General features: G+C 39.9%; 1 protein-coding gene across 1 annotated transcript in view; it reads right to left on the minus strand.

Moving 5' to 3' along the window:
• Nucleotides 1–26,977, minus strand: part of LOC126416358 (zinc finger MYND domain-containing protein 10) — an 88,800-nt gene that overhangs the window by 49,261 nt on the left and 12,562 nt on the right. The window contains exons 3-4 of the mRNA XM_050084039.1: nucleotides 20,020–20,133; nucleotides 7,399–7,673 (exon numbers count right to left, since the gene is read on the minus strand). Coding sequence (XP_049939996.1) covers nucleotides 7,399–7,673; nucleotides 20,020–20,133 — 389 coding nt within the window. The remainder of the gene's footprint in view (nucleotides 1–7,398; nucleotides 7,674–20,019; nucleotides 20,134–26,977) is intronic.

Here is a 26,977-nt window from a genome sequence, read left to right on the forward strand (position 1 = left end):
AAAATCTTTGCGCTAGAAGGTCTTCCATCCACGATTGTCACGGACAATGGCCCTCAGTTCTCTTCGCAGGCCTTCCGTGATTTTTGTACTGGACAAGGGATTCATCATGTTACAGCACCGCCCTTCCATCCGCAATCGAATGGGGAGGTCGAGCGCCTTGTCCGCACTTTCAAAAGCCAAATGAAAAAATTCCTTAGTGATTTTTCCACAGATGACGCTCTGTTGCAATTTCTGAGTTCTTATCGCTTCACGCCTCTGGGTGATCGCAGCCCTGCTGAACTCTTGCATGGCCGCCAACCGCGCACCCTGCTGCATCTGCTTCACCCTGTCAGGCCTTGTACTGTGTCCCCTAGTGCGGGAAAATACCCGGTGGGCGCCGACGTGTGGGCACGGGGGTATGGATCTCGCCCTAAATGGATTCCAGGGGTGGTCCAGGCTCTTCGCGGCCGCCGGCTTTGTGAAATACGTACGGACGACGGCATGGTTGTTCGCCATTACGACCAGATGCGCCCACGAGTGGTGGCCGCGCCGGTACCACCGCCCCCTCTTTCGTCTCCACCAGCCCGAGAAGCCAGTCCTGTCGCTGCTGCCGATCTTCCGGGCGTGTTGCTGCCACCGCCGTCGCTACCGCTTCCGAGTACGCCGGAACCGGCCCCAGTCGCGACGCCGCCTTCTCCGGGACCCATCTCGCTGGAGCACACCCCCAGGTCCACGACACCTATGGATGCTGCTCCGGAGTTTTCACCCATCATCTCGTCCAGGAGGCACGTTCCACGCGCCAGCTTCCGTCCTGGACATTTTCGACCATACTCTCGTGTTTCTCCGCGGGATCTTCTCGGGACCTCCCAAGAGGCCATGGATGTCTCCGCACCGTCCGTGTCTCCACGAAAGTGAGCGTTTTTTTTTTCAAGGGGGGAAAAGTGTTGTGACAGTGCCACGACATCCAAAAGTGCCGCTACGTTAGTACGCGAACACGGCGATAGAGGCGCTCCGCAGCTCGGCCGAGCGCGGGAGCGCCACCTGGTTATGAACGGCGCCGGCCGCATGTCACGGCCCGGCAGTCGAGTGACAGATACGGAGTTAGTAACATGTAAACCGCGAGTGTTTCTACTTTTGTATCTCCACGCACTTTATTAGTGATTAAAGGTTATAACAGTGTGACCCATAGTTTTTTTTTTTTTTTTTTTTTACCTTTTCGCTTTCACATATCCTATATTTTGCTGTCCTGCTTTAATGATTCATTCTTTCAGCATATTCCAGTACTCGTTGGCATTATCAGGTGGTTCTGTGTCTCGTAATGTGTTTAGAAACTCCCGAGACAGCATTTCTGTAATTTGTTCTTTGTTGGATCTTATCTTCTCTAGATCCCACTTCTTCACCATGGTTCTCGTAATGTGTTTAGAAACTCCCGAGACAGCATTTCTGTAATTTGTTCTTTGTTGGATCTTATCTTCTCTAGATCCCACTTCTTCACCATGGTTCTCGTAATGTGTTTAGAAACTCCCGAGACAGCATTTCTGTAATTTGTTCTTTGTTGGATCTTATCTTCTCTAGATCCATCTTCTTCTTCAGCATGATCACCATCTTCAGATTTTTCATTCTTATTTCTATTTCTGTCGTAAGTAAGTTGTGGTCACTATTAATATCTGCACCTGGTAATGTGTGCACCTTCTTGATTCCATTCCTGTATCTTTCTTCTACCAGTATAAAATCTATTTGGTTTCTGTATTTATCCCCTGGTGATTTCCAAGTGTAGAGCCTCCTCTTGTGGTTCTTGAACCATGTGTTTGCCGCTATCAGCTGCCTTTCCCTGCAGAAGTCAATTAGCCATTCACCGCTATCATTTCTCTTTCCAAGACCATGATTGCCTATTATGTTTCCCTCTTTCCCTTTTCCCATAATGGCGTTCCAGTCTCCCATTACTATTTTGCAGCATTTTTTATTTTCGTCCATTATTCTCTCAATTACATTGTACGTTTCCTCTACAATTTGGTCATCATGTTCTGAAGTTGGGATATACACCTGGACAATCAGTAAATCTTTTTGTGCTCCTTTCAGTCTTACACCAATAACCTGGTCATTTGCATAGTCTACATATTCCACACATTTAGCCAATTCCTTTGTCATAATCATTCCTACTCCATTCATTCATTTTACTTCTCCTCCTAGGTAGTACAACACATATTCATCTGACTACAACTCTCCATGTCCATTCCATCTTACCTCAGAAACTCCTATGAGGTCCATATGCTTCTTTTCCATCTCTCTTTTAAGGTTTTCTAGTTTTCTTGCTTGTAATAGAGTTCTAACATTCCAGGTACCAATTCTCATTTTGATTTTTTGCCTCCTTTCAAGTTGTCCCCCCCCGGAGATCCAAATGGGGGACTATTTTACCTCCGGACACTGATTTAACATGAGAGGAAGCCATTTTCGTGCATAAAATGGAGACGGCATTATGCAGGGAAGATAATCTACGGTGGTATTCCGTTGGCTTCCGCAGTTCTGGAGGCCGCCCCTAACATGGTATACAGACGCCTTTTGCAGCCGCCCACTCCAGGTCAGACGCTGCATGAGAAGTATAGGTTGGAAAATGAAAGACCCCTAGCCTTCAAAACCTAATAGCGTCAGGGTTGGAAGAGAACAAGAGCTGTCCGGGGGTGGCCAGATAGGAAAGATAAAAGTGAAGAGCCTGGCATAAGTAAGTGGAAGCCCCGTGGTCGCCAGCCACGTAATCACTAGGTGTGACTACCTGAGAAAGATAATCTGTTACAGATACCTTATCAGCTCTATAGCCAATTACATGTATCACTTGCACAGTCGATCTGTATACCAGCTGAATAGTCTCCCTCTGCACTAGAGGTTCATGCATCATACTTTTCTGTAATATGATTTACGCCACAAGTCCGCATACATATACAAGGCTTTGTGCATGCTGCCAGAGCAGATGCGACAAAGTCTGGGCCCTTGCATATTTTGACAGGTCTGCATGCACTCAGTGCCTCATGGGGACTACCGTGCGCCCAGTGAAGTGTCACTGCCACACTAGCTGGCACCTGTACTATGGTATGCATAAACCAACTGCCATGCACAACTAAAACCAATCACCTCTAAGCTCTCTACTGTATGTCATGTTACAATCACCTATGCTATTGCCAGCAGTTTGTAGGTTATGTCTGCAGATACAGCACTGATTCGAGAGAAATAATTTGCCACCACATTGCTGCTCCCTTATGTGGCAAATGTCTGTTGTAAATTGGCAGATAAAATCCAGTTGTTAGAACAGCCTTAGGTCAAAAGGATTCAGATGGCATTGTAAATTCAAATGAAATAGGTTTATGGTCAGTAAACACTGTGAATAGTTATGCGTCCATGTACAAACTAAAGTACTTGATAACCCCATACATGGCTAATATTTTCCTGTTGTAAGCACCCCACTTAATTTGTAAGGATGTCAACTGCTGGGAGAAGAATCTAAGCAGCTGCCACAGATCCTGGATTTGTTGATGAAGCACTGGGTCAATTACTACTTGATTACCATCCACCACAATGGCAAGAGTTGCAGAATGGACAGGGGGCACTGACAGGATGGTGTTACTTAATTTTGCTCTTACTTTGTCATAAGTTGTTGCAACTCTATGGTCCAAGTAAGCGGGCTTCATCCATTTGAATTTGGTCCAGATAGTGTGTTGGTGAAAGTCACTTGTTTGGCTGCAGCATGATGTAGATGGTGCGTATAAAAATTTACCATTTCCAGAAAATGGCATTTTCTGAATGTCCTAGGTATGCTACCTTCCTCTGTTGGAACATGCATTTGCCCTTATTAATCATAAATTGTTACTCCAAAAACTGACTGCAAATAATTTTCATTTCCTAAGGACGTCTTCAAAAATATACAAAAACAGAAAGACAGACAGTGTGGCACCTAGCTCACAAACCACTGCCATGTTTGAACTGTGTTCTTGACACCAAATGACATATATAAAATTTAAACAGCTTAAAGGGAGCGTTGGCAGCAGTTTTAAGTCCATGAGTTCCACAGGGCATGCCATCTTAAATAAATTAGACTGAATATTCACACCTGCTAAAATTGGTGAAATCTTGGTTATTAGGTGTTGGTCACTACACGGTCTCCCTAATCTGTCTTTCTTTGTTACGAGGTGTATAGGCAATGTCCCAGAACTGTCAGAATAGTGAATTACATCTGTGGGCAATAAATCATCAAATTCTTTCTTGGCTGCAGCATACTTGTCCGGCATTAGTCTGCGAGCTTTGAAGGCATTCAGAGGTTCGGCAGTAGTGTGAATATGATGCCTTGTATTGTGTGTGATGATAGCAATAGGTGGAGTCTGCTCAGTAACAGTTCTGGTGTGAGTCTCATGTAGTTGATGCAAGCTGAAGAAGAGGAAAATATTTAGAGAAACTCCATAATTTTGCTTGGGCAGCTTCAAATTCCTCAGATTTTGCACAAATTTTGGAATGTTATAAATTGCTTTGAAATGTTAGTTTTTTCTTCCCTTAATGATGATAATTTTTAAATCAAAGTAATTTACAATCAGGATCCACGATAACATCACTAGATATTATGATGTCTGCTGCGCTATTATTAGTCTTAGTCATAGGAAAGGGGAATTTTGTTAAAATTCAGTAAAGGCGCAGTTGGGCGATGAAGACTATGGCCGTCGGCAGCCAGTAGGCAGGCAGAGTAAACATGGCGTGGAGCTGCAGTGGTGTATTGCACGTACAATGTGTTTGGAGTGCAGCAACAGTGAGGCAGGGAACTGCAGTGTTGTTTTAAGTTATTGAGATGTATGAGGTGAGGCAGTAGGCCAGAGCCGGGAGTGGTGATGTGTAAGTAGCTGACGTATGGGAATTTACCCCTGCCATAGTTTCTGTCTCTCTCTGACACTACACCAGAAGTGAGGAGAAAAGCAGTATAAATAGTCAGGCACTTTTAGCTTGAGAGGTGTGCCAGGTCAGTCGAGAGTCAAGTCAGACCTGTGCTGGTCTATGCTTATAGTGGCCAGTCTGGCAGCAATGTTGTAAATATTCTGAGTAAATATGTACTTTGCTTCTATGTACTTGTTTGGGCTGTATTCCGCTTCCGGGGACACAACACCGGGGTGGGATGGAATGGCAGCCGGGTACTTGGAGATTGCACAGTCTACCTGAAGGAGGGCAGTGACAGCAGTCGGCAGTGGCATCCAGGACGGGCCATGTTTGCTTCCCACCTGGCGTACTGGGGTCCAGGCGAGGCATGCGCTGTGGGAGGCACGGCAGTACTGTAGACGGCGGAAGGTGTTGCCATCCGGCAAGCACCACTAGCAGCAAGTTGCGGCACCGCATCCAGGAGGGCACAGGTTCGAGTCCGGTCCTGTCCTGGGAGCAGCAGCGACTGAGGGCCACGGGTGACCAGTACAACCACCTTCATTCCATGGTCAGACAGGAGCAGGCAAGACAGGGCGGAGGGTGGTGGGGACAAGGGAATGTAACAGTCTCCAGAATCTTGGGCAGCTACACGGCACGAGACGCGACGCCTCGGCAGGCGGTGACTGGGCAGAGCGTGGCCTTGATGACAGAGCAGCATCATCGGCATACCAGGAGTTGCTGAGCCGGCTGGACTCATTGGACAACACTGCGGGTGGCACGCTGACACTACGCTGCACCCATCGAAGTACTGTAAATTATGTGAATAAAGAAACGCTTCCGTATACTGCTGTATCACTCTGCACTACCCCTTGATGCTATTGAACTTGCTTGGCCTCCTGACGAAATACGGCTTCAGCTGTGCAAACTGGAGTCCTGGGTTTGACCATCGATGGGCCACAACATGTCATTTACTGCAATAAATAGCTGTCACCATTGGTGGCTAACCTATGCTTACAATAAATATTCCAATCTGAACTTGGGGTTTCATTGTTATTCACTTCTAGTTTCAACCAACTATCAGGGCATTATAACCTTCAATAAGCAATACTAACTCTGGGACCTTTCCTTGGTTGCTCTTCCAGTTTACTAATGTCATTTTAACCTTTTATGTGTCCAATCTGTGAGGACGAGCATTCTCTGAGAACATTGTGGCTTGTAAAACAATAAACTGGTAGCCAAGATCGCAGGAATTCTTTTTATTCCATGATTACCGGTTTCGGCAAAACTAAAGCCGCCATCATCGGATCTAGGGAGGACAGAATACACTATAAAAGTGGGCTCAGATTCCACTTATATAACATGTATACATATAAATTTATGTTACATACCTTAGGACACATACAGGTTATAACATCAAGGCAAACAATGATGATATTAATAGTTGCCTATAACACGCAGGCCTTACAAAATTGTCATAAGTAGCACATAGGCGTCCAAGAGAGATGACATTATAAATGTTAAGTCTCTCCAACACATACAAGCGCAAGCTAGGTACTACCACAACTCCGGCTCTCTTCTTACACTACAGGCCGCATCGCGAGATGGCGCTAGCAGAAGAGGCACCAATGAATATCACAGCTTGCGTCATAACAGGCTCTGCGTGTGTGGTAACACTACATCATTAGGGCTTGTACATAATTCTAGAGATTACTGTATCACGTAAACATATATGAAACTTATGAAAGCTGCAGACCTACACAATTGCACATCTGCCTGGTCACATATACGACATATCGAAAAGCAAATGCACATTTAATGAGAGCTGCGGAGTTACAAAAATGTACATCTGTCTGGTCCTGTACATAATAAGATACGATCATACATAGATATTTTATGGGATCTGCAGGGTTATACACAGCACATCAGTCTGATGATATATAAAATCTACCGAGAGCATATACAAATTTTAAGAACATTGCAGGGTTATACAGTGCATACCCATCTGGTCATATATAAAAATACCAATAAAACACACCTTGCATATGAGTGCAGATTTTTCCAGTCATATCAAATACACATCTGCCTGGTTACATATAAAACATACCGAAAAGAAATGCAAATTTTCTGGGACTGCCAAGTTACACAAATACACATCTGTCTGGTCATATATAAAACCTACAAAAAGTCATATACAAATTTAAGGACACCGCAGGGCTACACAAATGCATACCCGTCTGGTCTTATATTAAAAAACGTACCGATAAATTACACATTTCGTATTAGCCTTGAAATATGAATCACAGATGGGAAAAACTGCACACTCCACGTTCTTTATTTGAAATTAAAAAATTTAGATATGCAATTTATAGTTCTCAAGCCTATAAATGATTGTTCCCATGCTATGATATGGTGCGCAGTACATCTGGCTGTGTTACTTACAATAAAAAATAATGTTGTTTTACAGTGTTAGATATTTGACATTTCATTAATTAATACCGAATCAGCTGACTAACAATATGTACATTTACGTACCTGTCTAGATTTTCAATTATGTATCGAAGTATGGAAATACATCGTAATCCTATCTCAAATGCTAGTTCTTTCTTTTGTGTTTTTAATTCCTCTGCATTACTTTTTGTTAGTATTTCTCTGGCAGGTGGGAAAAAATCCTTTACAGTGTTGAGGCACACAATTGAACATATGCAGTAATCAATTAAATCAATGCAGCTGTCTTCTAAAGCCACACAGCTGTCTGTGTGATACAGAATTGTTTCTAATAAGCCAATTATTGAAGCCTCATGGAATAACTGAAATTTAAATATATTATATTTTTCAGTTTTTAGACATCACATTATCAAAATTTGTTACTAAATGTAACTAAAGACTAATAAAAAGTCACCAACAATATTATTTTTATCAGAGATAATTTAGCTCAAACTTGTTGGGGTGGGGGTGGGTAAATATCCTTTCTGGGTTAAATGTTTAAAATAGGTGAGAAGAAATAAGGCTTGAAATCTGAAACTTACTTAGTAGTAGGAGGGACATGCTTTATCAAAGATTTTTGAATATACAGAAAAAGTACTGAAAGTTAATGACACATACCTGAAGCATTATTATAGAGAATAAAATATGGAAATCACAATATAACATTTCAGTTTTTTACTGAAAAGTCCAAGACATCTGTCTATTGTAGAATTTTGGAACATCTCTTATACCTGCATGTTCAGAAATTTATGGAGACCAAAAATCTCATCTGTAGGAAGAGTTCCAAAACCACTTATACTGGTAACCAGACTGATTCCATGCTACTTTCCTTTCAGACGGCTTTTGACAGACTTTTTTACTACCACTGAATAATAATAATAATAATAATAATAATAATTTATATAGGAGCACTCACTACACTAAATATACACACTAGGCAGAGATCAGAACCAACCAACACACAGAAGAAACCCACAAAACCAGCATGGCAACACAGGCTACAGATCAGAATAGAAAAACTGAGAAAAGACATTGGACAGCTAACGCAATTTATAAGAAATGAAATATCAGACAAAAAACGAAAAAGGTTAGGTAAATTCTCACAACAAGAAGCGATACAGCAATTAGATGAAAAGAAGCAGAAATTACAAGCACTGGCCAAACGACTTAGTAGGAAACAAAACCAAACATTCAACTCAAACCAAAAGAAATTTTGCCAGACAATAGATAACACACACATTAAAATAGACAATCCACCAAACACAACAGACATGGAACACTTCTGGAGCAACATATGGTCAAATCCGGTACAACATAACAGACATGCACAGTGGATACAAGCAGAAACAGACACATACAAGATGATACCACAAATGCCTGAAGTGATAATTTTGCAACATGAAGTCACCCGAGCAATTAATTCTACGCACAATTGGAAAGCCCCTGGAAAAGATAAAATAGCAAATTTCTGGCTAAAGAAGTTCACCTCAACACATTCACATCTAACTAAATTATTTAAAAGTTACATTGAAGACCCATACACAGTCCCTGATACACTTCCACAAGGAATAACTTATCTGAAACCTAAAGATCAAGCAGTCACAGCAAACCCAGCAAAATATCGCCCCATATCATGCCTACCAACAATATACAAAATATTAACTTCAGTCATTACACAGAAATTAATGACACATACAACACAGAACAAAATTATAAATGAAGAACAAAAAGGCTGCTGCAAAGGAGCACGAGGATGTAAAGAGCAACTGATAATAGATGAGGTGATATATCCAGCTAAAACTAAAAAAAGGTCGCTACACTACACATACATTGATTACCAAAAAGCTTTTGATGGTGTACCCCACTCATGATTACTACAAATATTGGAAATATACAAAGTAGATCCTAAATTGATACAGTTCCTAAGCATAGTAATGAAAAATTGGAAAACCACACTTAATATCCAAACAAATTCAAATAATATCACATCACAGCCAATACAGATTAAGTGTGGAATATACCAAGGAGACTCATTAAGTCCTTTCTGGTTCTGCCTTGCCCTGAACCCACTATCCAACATGCTAAATAATACAAATTATGGATATAATACTACTGGAACATACCAACACAAAATCACACATTTGCTATGCATGGATGATCTAAAACTACTGGCAGCAACAAATCAACAACTCAACCAATTACTAAAGATAACAGCAGTATTCAGCAATGATATAAATATGGATTTTGGAACAGACAAATGTAAGAAAAATAGCATAGTCAAGGGAAAACACACTAAACAAGAAAATCACGTATTGGATAACCACAGCGACTGCATAGAAGCGATGGAAAAAACAGATGCCTATAAATATCTAGGATACAGACAAAAAAATTAGAATAGGTAATACAAATATTAAAGAAGAAATAAAAGAAACATATAGACAGAGACTAACAAAAATACTGAAAACAGAATTGACAGCAAGAAACAAGACAAAAGCTATAAATACTTATGCTATACCAATATTGACCTACTCATTTGGAGTAGTGAAATGGAGTAACACAGACCTAGAAGCACTCAATACACTTACACGATCACAATGCCACAAATATAGAATACATCACATACATTCAGCAACAGAAAGATTCACATTAAGCAAAAAGGAAGGAGGAAGGGGATTTATTAACATAAAAAACCTACATTATGGGCAGGTAGACAATTTAAGAAAATTCTTTATAGAATGAGCAGAAACTAGCAAAATACACAAAGCAATCACTCATATAAATACATCGGCTACACCATTGCAATTTCTTAACCACTTCTACAACCCTTTAGATCACATAACATCAACAGATATGAAGAAAGTAAATTGGAAAAAGAAAACACTACATGGCAAGCACCCATATCATCTAACGCAGCCACACATTGATCAAGACGCATCCAACACATGGCTAAGAAAAGGCAATTTATACAGTGAGATGGAAGGATTCATGATTGCAATACAGGATCAAACAATAAACACCAGATATTACAGCAAGTATATTATTAAAGATCCCAATACCACAACAGATAAATGCAGACTTTGCAAACAACAAATAGAAACAGTAGATCACATCACAAGCGGATGTACAATACTAGCAGATACAGAATACACCGGAAGACATGACAATGTAGCAAAAATAATACATCAACAACTTGCCGTACAACATAAACTAATAAAACAACATGTTCCCACATACAAGTATGCACCACAAAATGTACTGGAGAATGATGAATACAAATTATACTGGAACAGAACCATTATAACAGATAAAACAACACCACATAACAAACCTGACATCATACTCACCAATAAAAAGAAGAAATTAACACAACTAATCAAAATATGCATACCCAATACAACAAATATACAGAAGATAACAGGAGAAAAAATTGGCTGAGGAAGTCAAGGACATGTGGCATCAAGATAAAGTTGACATTATACCAATTATACTATCAACTACAGGAGTCATACCACACAATATCCACCAGTACATCAACACATTACAGCTACAGCCAAATGTATATATACAACTACAGAAATCTGTAATTATTGAACATGTTCAATTACCCGAAAGTTCCTAAATGCAATGTAACATATACCATACAGTTAAAAGGAAGTCACGTTTGATCAAGGTCCACATCACTTTCCATTTTCAACCAGACATAACGTCTGAGAAAGGAAAGGTAATAATAATAATAATAATAATAATAATAATAATAATAAATCTTTATTTAGCTGTAATAACTTTACAGTCTTGGACATTGTCAGTTTTTGTACATTTACAAAAATATCATGCCATACATATAATGAATATATACATGTAGCACATTATGTAAACATTTACCATCATTAATAAGCCTTAGTGGCAAAAAGCTTTATTTGTGACAGTCTTTTTGCTTTTCCAATCTGCAACTCAGCATCTCCGCTATATGGTGAGTAGCAGCTTTCCTTTTCTTAATGCTGTTACATTCCATCCTGGATTTTCCATTGTCTCATTAGTAGACTGAGGTATACAAAACTAGAATTGTTGATAGTGGAGCTCAGAAATATTTGAGTGAGTATAAACAGCTTTCAGTTAACAGTTATTTCAATTTGCCTTTAAAAAGATTTCCATGGAATTGCTTTTACATTATTTGGCAACCTATTATAGAACTGCCTGCCAGCTTCAAAGTTATTAGTACTCTCTGATAATCACATCAGGTTCATGTATTGTAATTATGAATGCCTCTACTCATTACACTCAGTTTATCAATCTCTTTTTACAAACATAATAGTCTTAAGGACATACAATGAATACATAGTCAGTAAGTTGTAATTTTCAAAGTAGTAGGTACAGGGCGCATTTATTTACATCATCCATTATCTAACTACTCTCTTTTGAAGCCTGAATGTCCTGTCCATGTACACTGTGGGTGCCCCACCCTAATTTTTTATCTAACATTGCAAATGAGTGAATTAATCCATAGGACACTTGTTTAAGGGCAAGAGGATTTATTATATTTGAGAGGTATTTTAGTAAGTAAATATTGCAGCTAACCACTTTACAGATTTAGCTGATATGCAGTTTTCATGTAAGTTGTTCATCAAACACAATGCCTAAAAACTTATGTTTATCGGATTTTTCAGCTTTAGGCTGTGATTCAATATGAGACTGGCTACAATTCAACAAGAGCTTCAGTATAAAAGTCTACTCCTTATTCAGCGCAAACTCCAGACTGAAATATCAACAATATTAGGAAAATGATAGATTGCTACTGACCGTAAAGATGATCTGATGAGTTACAGACAGGCATAACAAAAAGACTATTACACATTATAGCTTTCAGTCAAAGCCTTCTTCAGCAAAGAAAACATGCACACATTTAACAGCTATATTGGCAGCTTTGACCAGAGCCCTGGCCAAAGCTGCCAGTGTAGCTGTTAAATGTGCGTGAGGTGCCAATGCTTGTGTAGGCAGGTGTTCCTTGGCTCTTCAGTGTATCATTAGCATAGCTTTAAGTTTTGCAGCTGTGTTATGCCATTAATATACGCAAGTGACAAAAATGGCCAGATAATACTTCTGTGGGAGACTCCATAGTAAGAGAGCTTTGTGCACTGATTTTACTGTTAGGATTTTATTTTCATTCCTGTAACACAGTTTAGTACACTGTCTACTCCCTTTTGATACACTGGTATCTCAGTAAGTTCAGGAAAGGTCCCATGTCCAATTGGACTGTTTATTAAATGTGTTATTGGTTTCATTAATTAATATTTGAATTCCTTAAGTAATGTAGGTTATATGTCATCCCTCCCACTAGATGTTTTTATTTAGAGTTTTGAGATTATTTTCATTACCTCGTGTTATGTTACACTCCTTAAAATGAATTACTCATTTTACTGAATTTATTTTAGTGTTGGTACAATTTCTTCTTTGTATGCCTTACTAAAATGTTTTATGAAGGCCTCACATACTGTCTATGGCTGCACTTACTAACCACCGTTTTTTGTCTAGTGCTCTATTACTGCATTCGCTTATTTGTTCAGAATGATAGAGTGCTTTTAGAGTCTTCAGGGATTCCCTATACTTTTTTTTATATCTCTAAATAAGGCATACAGGTCTTTCATATTTTCCTTTAATTTGTCAATTTCTGGAGGAATTTTAAGATTCCTTGTGTACTCTAATTTTCTTATCTTTTTTTACTATTGGACTTGATTAAAACTACGATTACATATTTCATAGTAATGGCCCCACGTTTTGTTAATATCATCTGATTTGTATATCTTCTGCCAGTCTCTGTGTGCAAGGCCTTACTTAAGTTTATTATGGTCAATTTTTCTTTTATAATTGTGTAAGTCATTATGTGACACTATCTCTATGATCCGAGAGATAATTTTCAATAGTTCTTACCACTGATTCTTCTGTACTTAAATCTGTAACAACATGTTCGATACAAGACTGTGAGGCAGTTGTTATTCTGTATGGTAAAGAATTTATGCAGATATGGTTGTAGCAATGTAACAAACCAGAAAACCTCTGATAATTTACATTATACCTTAAAGAGCCTATGTTCACATCTCCTATAATTATAACAATTTTTTTCTTTGTTGGTAGTTTATCCAAAAGTTCTTCTAAATGGCAGACAAATGAAGAATGATAAAAATGAGTATATGGAATATCAGAGAAGCTGTATAATTGGATTGAAAAGTTTCTAGCAAACAGAACACTGCAGAGAGAAATCTTCAGATGTAAAATTAACTTTAGGCATATCCCAAGGAAATATTATAGGATCACTACTTTGCACAATAACGACAATATTATGAAAAGAGCAGACTGCTACTCACCACATAGAGGAGATGAGTTGCAGACAGGCACAAGATAAAGACTGCTATACAGTTGAGTTTTCAGCCAAAAGGCCTTCTTCTAAAGTAGAAAACACTTACTTATTAATGCAAGCACAACTCACACACACATGACCCCTGCCTCTGGCCACTAAGTCCTGAACATGAACTAATTAGTTGAACATTCAAAAGAAATAATCACTAGGTGTGTGTATTCTGCTGAAATTGTGAAATGTAATTAGCACCACATGCATTTTGGGATTACATGACATTTTTAACTTCTATAATTTTCTTATTACTGTTTCACACAATCACATAACATTTAAACTGAACAAAATGGTTTGCTTAATACTCAACCTGAGTGAATACATTAATGTTTCATGGGTTGGTAATTTGTAAAATCAGACATTTTTGTATATGTAGTGTAGTTTATTTCACATACAGTAAAACCTCCTTTTTACACTTTTCAGCAGACTGACCCAAAAAAGTGCAAAATGTAGGAAAGTGTATAATACAGGACAGAACAGGAAACACAACAAGCAAAGATGAATAAATTTATTTTACTGTGCTGAGATTTACAACTTACTCTAAATGTTCAGAATTGTAAAATGTTGCACTTCACAAAACGAGAAAAAGTAGTATCCTATGACTATAATACCAATGTGTGTCTGTTGGAATCAGTCAACTCATACAAATACATGGTTGTAACACTTTGTAGGGATATGAAATGGAATGATCACATAGGTTCAATCATGGGTAAAGCACTTGGTAGACTTCAGTTTATTGGTAAAATACTGGAGAAGTGTAATCAGTCTACAAAAGATTGCTTAAAAAGCACTTGTGCAACTGGTTCTAGAATATGGTCAAGTGTGTGGGACCCATACCAGATAGGACTAACAGAGGACACTGAACATGTACAGAGAAGGGCAGCATGAATGGGCACAGGATTGTTTAATCCGTGGGAGAGAGTCACAGAGATACTGAAGGAACTCAACTGGCAAACTCTTTAAGGCAGATGTGAACTATCCCAAGAAAGTCTATTAACAAAGTTTCAAGAACCGGCTTTAAATGATTACTCTAGGAATATACTTCAACTGCCTATGTATCAGTCACATAGGGATCATGAGGATAAGATTAAAACTGAGTTCATGAATAATTTCTGTAACACTTGCATTTTACCTTCCAGTAACAAATCTAGCAACAAGCTTCTGAATTGCTTCAATGTTTTCCTGTAATCCGACCTGGTGGGGATCCAAAACACTTGAGCAGTACTCAAGAATGGGTCACACTAGAATTCCATATTGTGTCTTCTTTATAGATGTGCTACACTTTCCCAGAATTCTCCCAATAAGATGAATTATCTGCCTTCCTGACTACCAACCTGATGTGCTCACTCCATTTCATATCGCTTTAGAGTGTTATGCCTAGATATTTAGTCAGTGTAGTGTGTCAAGCAAGACATCGTTAATGCTCTATCTGAACATTACGGGATTATTTTTCTTGCTCATCCGCATTAACTTACATTTTTCTACATTTAGAACAAGCTGCCATTCATAACACCAACTAGGAATCTGTCTAATATGTAAACATGAAATGTAGGAAGGGGAAAGGATGGGTAGGAAAGGAAAGGGGAAGGATTGGTGGGAAATCGTGACGGCTAGCTCCACACGACATTGTGGTAATGCAATGGTGAAAGTTCAAAATTTGTGCCGGACTTTTCCCTTTGCATCCACTTCTACATCTACATCTACATCCATACTCCGCAAGCCACCTGATGGTGTGTGGTGGAGGGTACTTTGAGTACCTCTATCGGTTCTCCCTTCTATTCCAGTCTCATATTGTTCATGGAAAGAAAAATTGTCGGTATGCCTCTGTGTGGGCTCTAATCTCTCTGATTTTATCCTCATGGTCTCTTTGCAAGATATACATAGGAGGGAGCAATATACTGCTTGACTCCTCGGTCAAGGAATGTTCTCGAAACTTCAACAAAAGCCCGTACTGAGCTACTGAGGGTCTCTCCTGCAGTCTTCCACTGGAGTTTATCTATCATCTCCGTAACGCTTTCACAATTAGTAAATGATCCTGTAACGAAGTGTGCTGCTCTCCGTTGGATCTTCTCTGTCTCTTCTATCAACCCTGTCTGGTACGGATCCCACACTGGTGAGCAATATTCAAGCATTGTGCGAACAAGTGTACTGTAACCTACTTCCTTTGTTTTAGGATTGCATTTCCTTAGGATTCTTCCAATGAATCTCAGTCTGGCATCTGCTTTACCGATGATCAACTTTATATGATCATTCCATTTTAAATCATTCCTAATGCCTACTCCCAGATAATTTATGGAATTAACTGCTTCCAGTTGCTGACCTGCTATTTTGTAGCTAAATGATAAGGGATCTATCTTTCTATGTATTCACAGCACATTACACTTGTCTACATTGAGATTCAATTGCCATTCCCTACACCATGAGGCAATTCGCTGCAGATCCTCCTGCATTTCAGTACAATTTTCCATTGTTACAACCTCTCAATATACTACAGCATCATCCGCAAAAAGCTTCAGTGAACTTCTGATGTTATCCACAAGGTAATTTATGTATATTGTGAATAGCAACGGTCCTATGACACTCCCCTGCGGCACACCTGAAATCACTCTTACTTTGGAAGACTTCTCTCCATTGAGAATGACATGCTGCGTTCTGTTATCTAGCAACTCTTCAATCCTATCACACAATTTGTCTGTTAGTCCATATGCTCTTACTTTGTTCATTAAACGACTGTGGGGAACTGTATCAAATGCCTTGCGGAAGTCGAGAAACACGGCACCTACCTGGGAACCCATGTCTATGGCCCTCTGAGTCTCGTGGACGAATAGCGCGAGCTGGGTTTCACACAATCATCTTTTTCTAAACCCATGCTGATTCCTACAGAGTAGATTACTAGTCTCAGGAAAGTCATTATACTCAAACATAATATGTGTTCCAAAATTCTACAACTGATCGACGTTAGAGATATAGGTATATAATTCTGCACATCTGTTCGGAGTCCCTTCTTGAAAACGGGGATGACCTGTGCCCTTTTCCAATCCTTTGGAACGCTACGCTCTTCTAGAGACCTACGGTACACCGCTGCAAGAAGGGGGCAAGTTCCTTTCGTACTCTGTGTAAAATCGAACTTGTATCCCATCAGGTCCAGCGGCCTTTTCTCTTTTGAGCGATTTTAATTGTTTGTCTATCCCTCTGTCATCTATTTCGATATCTACCATTTTTTCATCTGTGTGACAATCTAGAGAAGGATCTACAGTGCAGTCTTCCTCTGTGAAACAGCTTTGGAAAAAGACATTTAGTATTTCAGCCTTTAGTCTGTCATCCTCTGTTTCAGTACCATTTTGGTCACAGAGTGTCTGGACATTTTGTTTTGATCCACCTACTGCTTTGACGTAAGACCAAAATTTCTTAGGAATTTCTGCCAAGTCAGTACATAGAAATTTACTTCCGAATTCATTGAATGTCTCTCGCATAGCACTCCTCACACTACATTTCGCTTCGTGTAATCTTTGTTTGTCTGCAAGGCTTTGGTTATGTTTATGTTTCCTGTGAAGTTCCCTTTGCTTCTGCAGCAGTTTTCTAACTCGGTTGTTGTACCACGGTGGCTCTTTTCCATCTCTTACGATCTTGCATGGCACATACTCATCTAATGCATATTGTACGATGGTTTTGAACTTTGTCCACTGATCCACAACACTATCTGTACTTGAGACAAAACTTTTGTGTTGAGCCGTCAAGTACTCTGAAATCTGATTTTTGTCACTTTTGCTAAACAGAAAAATCTTCCTACCTTTTTAATATTTCTATTTACAGCTGAAATCATCGATGCAGTAACTGCTTTATGATCGCTGATTCCCTGTTCTACATTAACTGTTTCAAATAGTTCAGGTCTGTTTGTCACCAGAAGGTCTAATATGTTATCGCAATGAGTCAGTTCTCTGTTTAACTGCTCAAGGTTTTTGCCTACTACTACCTTGCCGCGTCTCAGGAGTTGTCTTGTCGGGCCTAGGGAGGGAATTCTCTAACTTAAAAATGCCTACATGTGCACTCCACACGTACTCCGCTACCCTTGTAGTCGCTTTCTACGTGTAGTGCATGCCTGACCCATTCAGGGGGACCCTACATTTCACCACCCGATAGCGGAGGTCAAGAAATTTGCACCCCAGATCTCCACAGAATCGTTTGAGCCTCTGGTTTAAGCCTTCCACTCGGCTCCAAACTAGAGGACCGTGATCGGTTCTGGGAACGATACTACAAATAGTTAGCTCAGATTCCACCCCGTGAGTGAGGCTTTCTGCCTTCACCAACTCCGCCAACCACCTGTATGAACTTAGGATGACCTCTGAACCCAGACGGCGGGAGTCATTGGTGCCGACATGAGCAACAATTTGCAGTCGGGTGCACCCAGTGCTCTCTATCACCGCCGGCAGGGCCTCCTCCAAATCTCAGATGAGACCCCCCGGCAAGACTGATTATTGATTATCTATGTATTTCCTACATTTCATGCTTAAATACATGTATCAGCCGTGTCATCACAAGTCGTGTCTGTTCTGTGAGACATGTAGTGGTGGAGAGGGCACAGGAGATCTGTTGATGGATGTGTTGTGTAGGATGTTATTTGTCAATACAAGCTCTGGTAATATTATCTGTATATTTTGACAAATCCTGCTTTTGACTGTGCAGATGAAGCATATGTGGGTGACAAGACTGACTTTCTTACAGTGAGGTAGGTCTTTTGAAAGATGAATCTGTGGCTGCTTAACAGGACAGAACAAGTTCAAAAATGGCTCTGAGCACTATGGGACTCAACTGCTGAGGTCATTAGTCCCCTAGAACTTAGAACTAGTTAAACCTAACTAACCTAAGGACATCACAAACATCCATGCCCGAGGCAGGATTCGAACCTGCGACCGTAGCGGCCTTGCGGTTCCAGACTGCAGCGCCTTTAACCGCACGGCCACTTCGGCCGGCGACAGAACAAGTCAAAAGAACTGACTCACTCTATCTTGCTATCCCCACCTTGCTTCATGTGTCCTTTCCTAACCCCTCCTCCCAATCAGACCAGGCAACTGCTTTCAATAATACATAGATAATCGATAATCAGTCTTGCCGTGGCAATAGGAGTGTACCTTTGGCTCCCTGTGTGGTTGTATATGTGAATGTGTGTACTTGTATTAGAAAAAGAGCAAGAGCTCGAAAGATAGTGTGAATACTATTTTCTGTTATGTGTTTTTATGCTCCACACATTATTCTTCTGCAGGTGAGTGGCTGCCTTTCCCTTATTTTATGTATTGTTCCATCCAGGAATTTCCATTATTTCCATTATTGTTATATAATGTCCACACCAACCACTTCAGTTTTTGCAGTGTGATCAGTCACCACAATGAGGCACAAATAATACCACCACAGTATGTCAATACACTACTAAATACTCCTTAGATATTATATTATCTTATTTTAACTCTTAAATGGGTTCTTTAATTTTCTGTCAGTGATTGCACCATTCTGGCACAAATAACGGCACTTTTCTAATAACATTTGCGCGCGCACACACACACACACACACACACACACACACACACACACACACACGCACACACACACACTCTTAACACAGGCCTAAACCCGAAATATGTTTAAAAATCTTTTATGCTCGCTCAACATTCGTTTGACAACACTTCTGAAGAACTTTGAAGATATGGTACACTCACGAGCTGCACTTGGCAGCTGTGACTCATTACGGAGGAGTGACAACTCAATTTTTCATGTAAGCAAGTGAGAAGTTGTAATATACAAAATGAAAACCAAACATTTTGAGCAGATGTTAGGTGATAATGTGTGGGGTGATCGTATTGACAAATGAATTAACTCTGTATAGTTCTAACTTTGCACATTATTAAATAACTGCTTCGCGAAACAGTATTGTATACTGGGATATATCAAATAATGTTGTGGTGTTTTATTAAACAGACTGGCTTTGTATTTGGGAGGATAGATGTTCTAGCCCTCATTTGGCCATCTTGCTTTAGGTTTTCTGCAGTTTCCCTAAATTACTTCAGATGCCGGAATGGATCCTACTATAAGATCATGGAATAGTCTATTTGGAAATTCGACCTAAACATGTAAACTAATTTATGTTCAGATGAAACAACAACTTCAGGTGAAAGATCATTATGAGGATTTAATGCACAAATTCACAAATTTTCAGTATACTGTTCGCCTCAAGATTTATATTCCATAGTAATGTAGTAATCTCTGTTACTTACAATAGTGTATGCCATAAAAGTATTTCCTGGGTTTGGTTCAATAGACAATAACCGTGGTAAAATCTTCTCTTTCCAAACAGATATGCAGATTATTTCATAAACAAGGACAGGTATCTGAAATGAGCACAAGATGAACACAGCTGATGACATTAAAGTTTTGCCAAGTTTTTTTCATGCATATTTTTGTTCGAGTTAAATGTTGGAGTTTCATTTATCTAATGATGTTAACAACAGACATCACCAGCATTAACAACTAAATCTGCCATTGACCAAATACCTTTTATTGTTTCTTACTCACACTACATTTCTGTAATCACATTCCTTTAGTAAGGAAGGAAAACAGAGTAAGAAAAGAAAGACAGAGTCAAAGAAGGAGAATAACAATAATATGGAGAGGTAAATGGATGAAGAGTCAGGAGTTGTAGTGGGACCTATTGTGGAAGTGTTATTTATGTGCAGTGGAACACATGTCATATTACGACGTAACATTTCATCATGTCCTCTCTGAAGTAAGAAAATTATTCTGTCAAACAAGGATGAAACAGTAGTGAGAATGAGAATTCAAATATTGTAGTGGCTGTCATATCAGCTATTCACGATCTACTCTCTGACCTTAGTCGTATGTCTGCTCAATTGCCTTTCTCTATACCTACATCTACATCCACATGGTTACTCTGCAGTTCACACTTAAATGCCTGGCAGAGGGTTCATCGAACCATTTTCATGCTATTTATCTACCATTCCACTCTTGAATGGCGCTTGGGAAAAAGGAACACCTAAAGCTTTCCGTTGAAGCTCTGATTTCTCTTATTTTATTATGGTGATCATTTCTCTCTACGTAGGTGGGTGTCAACAAAATATTTTCGCATTCGGAAGAGAAAGTTTGTGACTGAAATTTCGTAAATAGATCTCACCCCAAAGAAAACCGCCTTTGTTTCAGTGACTGCCACCCCAACTTGCGTATCATATCAGTGACACACTCACCACCCGAGTCATATGGCTATCCTAGGGAATGTATCATACTGTACTGTATTTTTTATTTCCTCCTGTAAATTTTACATGTACAGTACATCAGAAATTGAACAGTCATATGGCTATCCTAGGGAATGTATCATACTGTACTGTATTTTTTATTTCCTCCTGTAAATCTTACATGTACAGTACATCAGATATTGAACAGGTCAGTGCAAATATGTCTTCATGTTTACATGATGTTTTCTTTGTATTAATGAATACAAATTTTTCATCTCTCAGTTATAATTAAACTACTTTAACTAGAAAATTACAACTGAAAATATGAATAAACTAACATTAATTATTACACTCTTTACATGCTGCAAGTAAATAGTCATAATTACATAACATTTTTGGGAATTTGGTTTATACAACTAACATTAACTTTCTTAGGCTCTCAAAGATTTTGGAGGTGGTCTTCCAGACTGTAGAAGCAGTACATTAACAGATATTCACTTGACACTGCTCTAATTTTTTTTAGATCATTCATTAGTTTAATTTCTATTGGCAAGTCATTGTAAATAATATCACCAAAGAGTAATGTTCCTTTTTGGTATGAACTGGTTTTTATTTGGAGCATTGTCTTGTGTTAGGCAGGTGAAGATTTCCATTTTTGAGGAGTACACTAGGATTTGTTATTGCATATTTTTTAAATAAAGATTGCTACTTGAAAGATCAAGAATCTCCATCCTTTTAAATAGTGCTCTGCAGGGTTTTTTTCTTTTTATTTCAGCTATGTTTGTCATCATTCTTTTTAGCACCGTGAAATATTTTAGGCAGGATGGTGAGTTACACCAGAATGTGACCCCATACTTCAGAACAGAATGTGTATTACCATAGTAAACAGTCATTAGACAGTCCTTATGACAACAGTTTTCAAGCACTCTCATTAAATAGCACATGGTACTTAGTCTCTTTAATTATGTATCAGTGAGAGTGTCCATCTAAGGTCCTGGTTATCTTGGAGCCAGATCCCCAGGAATTTTGTATTAGCTACACTTGCAATATCTATGTACAGTATGTAAATTTTTACATCCTCTTCACTGTTTCTCTTGACATTATGAAAATTTAACACCACTGTTTTAATTTTATGTATTATTATTTTGTTTTGGCTGAACCAGTTAACGGCTCTAGTTAATGTCACAGGCAGCGTTGTCTATAACATTTCAATCTGAATAGTGTCTGGTTAATTTATTATCTTATTGCTTGTGACCAGTACGATATGAACTAAGCCTGTTGTTAGGTGTACTTCTGATACCAATACTATAAGTTTCTGCAGCAACAGGATATGGTCTATGATGTCAGAGGCCTTAGACAGATCAAGGCATATGCCAGTACTTTTTCTCCGCTATCAAGTTTTTGTAGAGCTTCACTCAGAAACTGAAATAGTGCATTTTCTGTTGATTGATCTTTCTGTAAACTATATTTGGCTGTGGATAATATGTTGCATTTCTCTAAAAACTCTAGCAGCTTCTTAATAAAAAAATTCTATTATTTTCAAAAATATAAATAACATCAAATTTACATGGCTCACAGTTGTGTACATCATTCCATGTTTCTTTTTTTAAGTAAGTACCTGTGGTGTTCTAATCTTTGCTTGATAAAATTTCTACCTTCTCTTGTTATTTGTGAACCGGCTGACCATTTGTCTAGAAAAGTGATTACACACCTAACATTCACTCTGATGATTAATGCTACCGGTACTGAATGTTGTCACATTGTGGAGTGTTATTGTCAAGGGGCAGTTTTTATCAGTTTCTCAAGAGTTTCTATAAACAAGTCTTCACTGCAGTTCAGAAGATGTCAGAGACACACAGGAATTGTTTCTAGTTTGGGGGAAAATACTGCTGCAGCCTCAAAGTGTGTTCCCGTACAAAGATCATATCCATGCATAATTTCATTACTTATTTTCAACATTTTATTAATGAAAAGGGATATGCAATCATATTTTATATTTGCTCTGCAGTAACTTTTTGCCATTTCATATATCATTTGATACAATTAATTGTACACTGTAGAGCCAAAGAAACAGGTACACCTACCAAATATCGTGTAGGGTCCCCGTGAGCACACAGAAGTGCCACAACACGACGTGGCATGGACTTGACTAATGTTTGAAATAGTGCTGGGAGGGGGGGGGACTGACACCATGAATCCTGCAGGACTGTCCATAAATCCATGAGTACAAGGGGGTGGAGATCTCTTCTGAACAGCATGTTGCAAGACATCCCAGATATGCTCAATAATGTTCATGTCGGGGGAGTTTGGTGGCCTATGGAAGTGTTTAAACTCAGAAGAATGTTCCTGGAGCCACTCTGCAGCAATTCTGCATGTGTGGGGTGTTGCATTGTCCTGCTGGAATTGACAAAGTCTGTCGGAATACACAATGGACATGAATGGATGTAGGTGATCAGACAGGATGCTTATGTACACGAGACCTGTCAGAGTCGTATTTAGACGCATCAGGGGTCCCATATCACTCCAACTGCACACGCCCAACACCATTACACAGCATCCACCATCTTGAACAGTCCCCTCCTGACATGCAGGGGTCCATGGATCCATGAGGTTGTCTCCATACCCGTACACAGCCATCCGCCTGATACAATTTGAAACAAGACTCGTCCAACCAGGCAACATTCCAATGTCACTGTTGATCGGCCCATGCAAGGCATAAAGCTTTGTGTCATGCAGTCATCAAGGGTACACAAATGGGCCTTTGGCTCTGAAAGCCCAAATCGATTATGTTTCATTGAATGGTTCACACGGTGACACTTGTTGATGGCCCAGCATTGAAATCTGCAGCAGATTGCACTTCTGTCACGTTGAATGATTCTCTTCAATTGTCATTGGTCCCGTTTTTGCAGGATCTTTTTCCGGCCGTAGCGATGTTTGAGATTTGATGTTTTTCCGGATTTTTTATACTCACGGTACACACGTAAAATGGTCATTCAGGAAAATCCCCACTTCATCATTTTCAGAATCAAACAATGGAAACTCCGATATGAATATGAAAAATGTAGAAAAAGACAGATTACTACTTACTGTAAAGAAGACACATTAAATTGCAGACAGGCACAATTAAAAGACACTAACATAAAGCTTTCGGCCACAGCCTTCATCAGTAAAAGAGAGACACCAACATTCATACACACAAGCAAGCACACCTCATGCACACATGACCACAAACTCCAGCATCTTGGACCAGAATGCATGTGGGATGCAAACAGAAATCTGGAGGGGGCAGGGAAGGGGAAGGGATAGTAGTGTACAGGTGGGGAGAGACACGAATGCTATCTGGTGGAGTGTAGAGGGACTAGAATGTCAACAGATGCAGTGTCAGGAAGTTGTTGGGCAGAGATGGGGAAAAAAGGAGAGGCGTTAGGAAAGACGGGTGGATACGTTGACAGATGGTGGCAAATAACAAGGTGAGAGATGAGAATGGGGAGGAGATGATAGGTCAGAGGGGGTGGAAACTGTTGGGTGGATGGCGTGGGAGTAGTTACCGTAGGGAGTAGAGACTGTTGTAAGGACAACTCCCATCTGTGCAGTTCAGTAAAGCTGGTGATGGAGGGAAGGCTCCAAATGGCTCAGGTAGTGAAACAGCCATTGAAATCAAGTGTGTTATGTTCAGCTGCATGTTGTGCTGCAGGGTGGTCTACTTTGCTCTTGGTCACAGTTCGGCTGTGGCCATTCATCCTGTTGGACATCTGGTTGGTAGTCATGCTAATGCAAACAGCTGTGCAGTGATTGTAGCGTAGCTAGTAAATGACATGGCTGCTTTCACAGTTAGCCCGATCCCTGATGGGGTAGGATAAACCTGTTCCAGGACTGGAATAGGAAGTACTAGATGGGAAGGTCAGGCTAGTTTTGCACCAGGGTCTTCCACAGGGTTATCATCCTTGTGGCAAGGAGTTGGGATTGTCACAGGGATGGAATAGGATGTTGTGGAGATTGAGCAAGCAACAAAGCACCACTTTAGGAGGGGTAGGAAGTGTCTCGGGTAGGATGTCCCTCATTCCAGGTCCATGATCATAGGTAATCAAAGTCCTGTCAGAGGATGTGCTTCAGCTGTTCCAACCCCCTCACAGATCAGTGCTGGAAAGAAGTTGATGAACCAGAAGATCCTTACCAGACAACACAGTATTTCTCCACAGGGTGTGGTGTGCATGGTATCCTAATGTCCCAATGTATGAGAGAAAGGGGTTGGGGGGACGGGGAGGTGGGGAGGGATATTAGGCATGTTATAGTGGCTATCTCAAGATACACAAGTGCCCTGTGATGGGGTAAATATGAAGTGTGTTCAAAAAGTAAGATGACTTTATATTTTTATGAAAAAATATTTATTTATTCATCAATATTCATGTTGTCCCCTTCAAAGTAATCCACCTCAGATACAATACACTAGTGCCAATGCTTCTTCCAATCCTCGAAGCACTTCTAAGCACTTTTTGGTACAGCCTTGAGTACTTCCAATGATGCAGTTTTTATTTCCTCAGTCATTGAAAATCTTTGTCCTTTCATAGGTCTCTTCAGTTGTTTTTGGCCAAAAAATCTCTCACAGATGAGGGGGAAAAAGGACCCCTAAGGTAAGTCTTTCCGCTCCTGGGATTGGAGTGACTCCTTACCCTCTCCCTTAAAACCCACATCCTTTCGTCTTTCCCTCTCCTTCCCTCTTTCCTGATGAAGCAACCTTGCGTTGCGAAAGCTTGAAATTTGTGTGTGTGTGTTTTTATTGTGTCTATCAACATACCATCGCTTTATCGTTTGGTAAGTTACAGCATCTTTGTTTTTTTATGTATATATTTCCAGGCTCCAAAATATGAGAGGTGATCAGAAAGCTCCTGGATTTTATGTTGCTTAATTAAGTTGGCACACTTTGAAGAATGCATGGTAGGGATGAAGAGGGATGGGGGCGAGTGATCATCTCTGCAACTGACACAGGCTGGTGGTTGCTCACAAGAGGAGTTTCTGTGAAGCGGCTAACGAGTCTCCACAATTTGGGTTGTTCATAGACTGGCAAGATTTGGCCAAAGCATTGATAGTTAAAACATTGCATTGGGAATGAGAAATAGAGATTCACAGCACAATGGTAGATGACAATTTTTCCTTTGTCAGGAAACGAACCCCCTCAAAAGCAGGGATAAAGGCTCTGGCATCAACCCTGTTGTCTGTTCGGCCCTCACATACACCAGCCTATGAAGTGGACCCCCTGCTCCTCCAAGTTTTTGTATAATTCATCATCCATCAATAGTGTTAAGTCCCAGTGACAAATGAAACCCTGTACCACCTTCATGCTTCTATACGGTATTATGGTGGCATGCATGTTACACAGGTTACTAGAAGAGAATAATACTCAAGACTGGGTAGGAGTCACTGTTTTGATTAAAAATGGTTACTGAGGAAAGAGATTTCTGCAAATATAGTTTCAATATTATCTACAAAGAACATAGGCTTAGTAGTTAGAGAAAGGACCCTCTGTTAGTCTAGGTGAAACCCAGTTCCTGCAGTTTACTTGATTTTGCTTTCCTGTGATGCCATGGACATCTACTTTCACACATTCAGACCCGTCTGCAGAGACTGCTGGCGCTTCACAGCAAGCACTAATAACTAATATCTTACTAATGTAAGATATCCACCATTATGCTGCCTATTCCTATTGAGGACTCTCCCCATCGGTGCCACTGAGTCATAGCAATAGCTACCTGGCTTGATGGTCATTACCAGGAATCATTGTGCCCCCCTCCCATAAAAAAACTGATACTTACTCCTCAGTATGTGTGGGGAAGTAAAATAATGCATTCCCTGTGTTGTCAGGGGACTACCACTGTGCTGGTAGCTGATGAACGCCCATCCTCACATGGACAGCCTACCATGCTGGTTATTGGCGACGTTCCCTAATGGCCCTCATTTCTAAATGATGTTGAAAATGTGGATGTCAAAC

The sequence above is a fragment of the Schistocerca serialis genome, chromosome 8 (genome assembly GCF_023864345.2).
Source record: "Schistocerca serialis cubense isolate TAMUIC-IGC-003099 chromosome 8, iqSchSeri2.2, whole genome shotgun sequence".
Lineage (NCBI taxonomy): Eukaryota > Metazoa > Arthropoda > Insecta > Orthoptera > Acrididae > Schistocerca > Schistocerca serialis.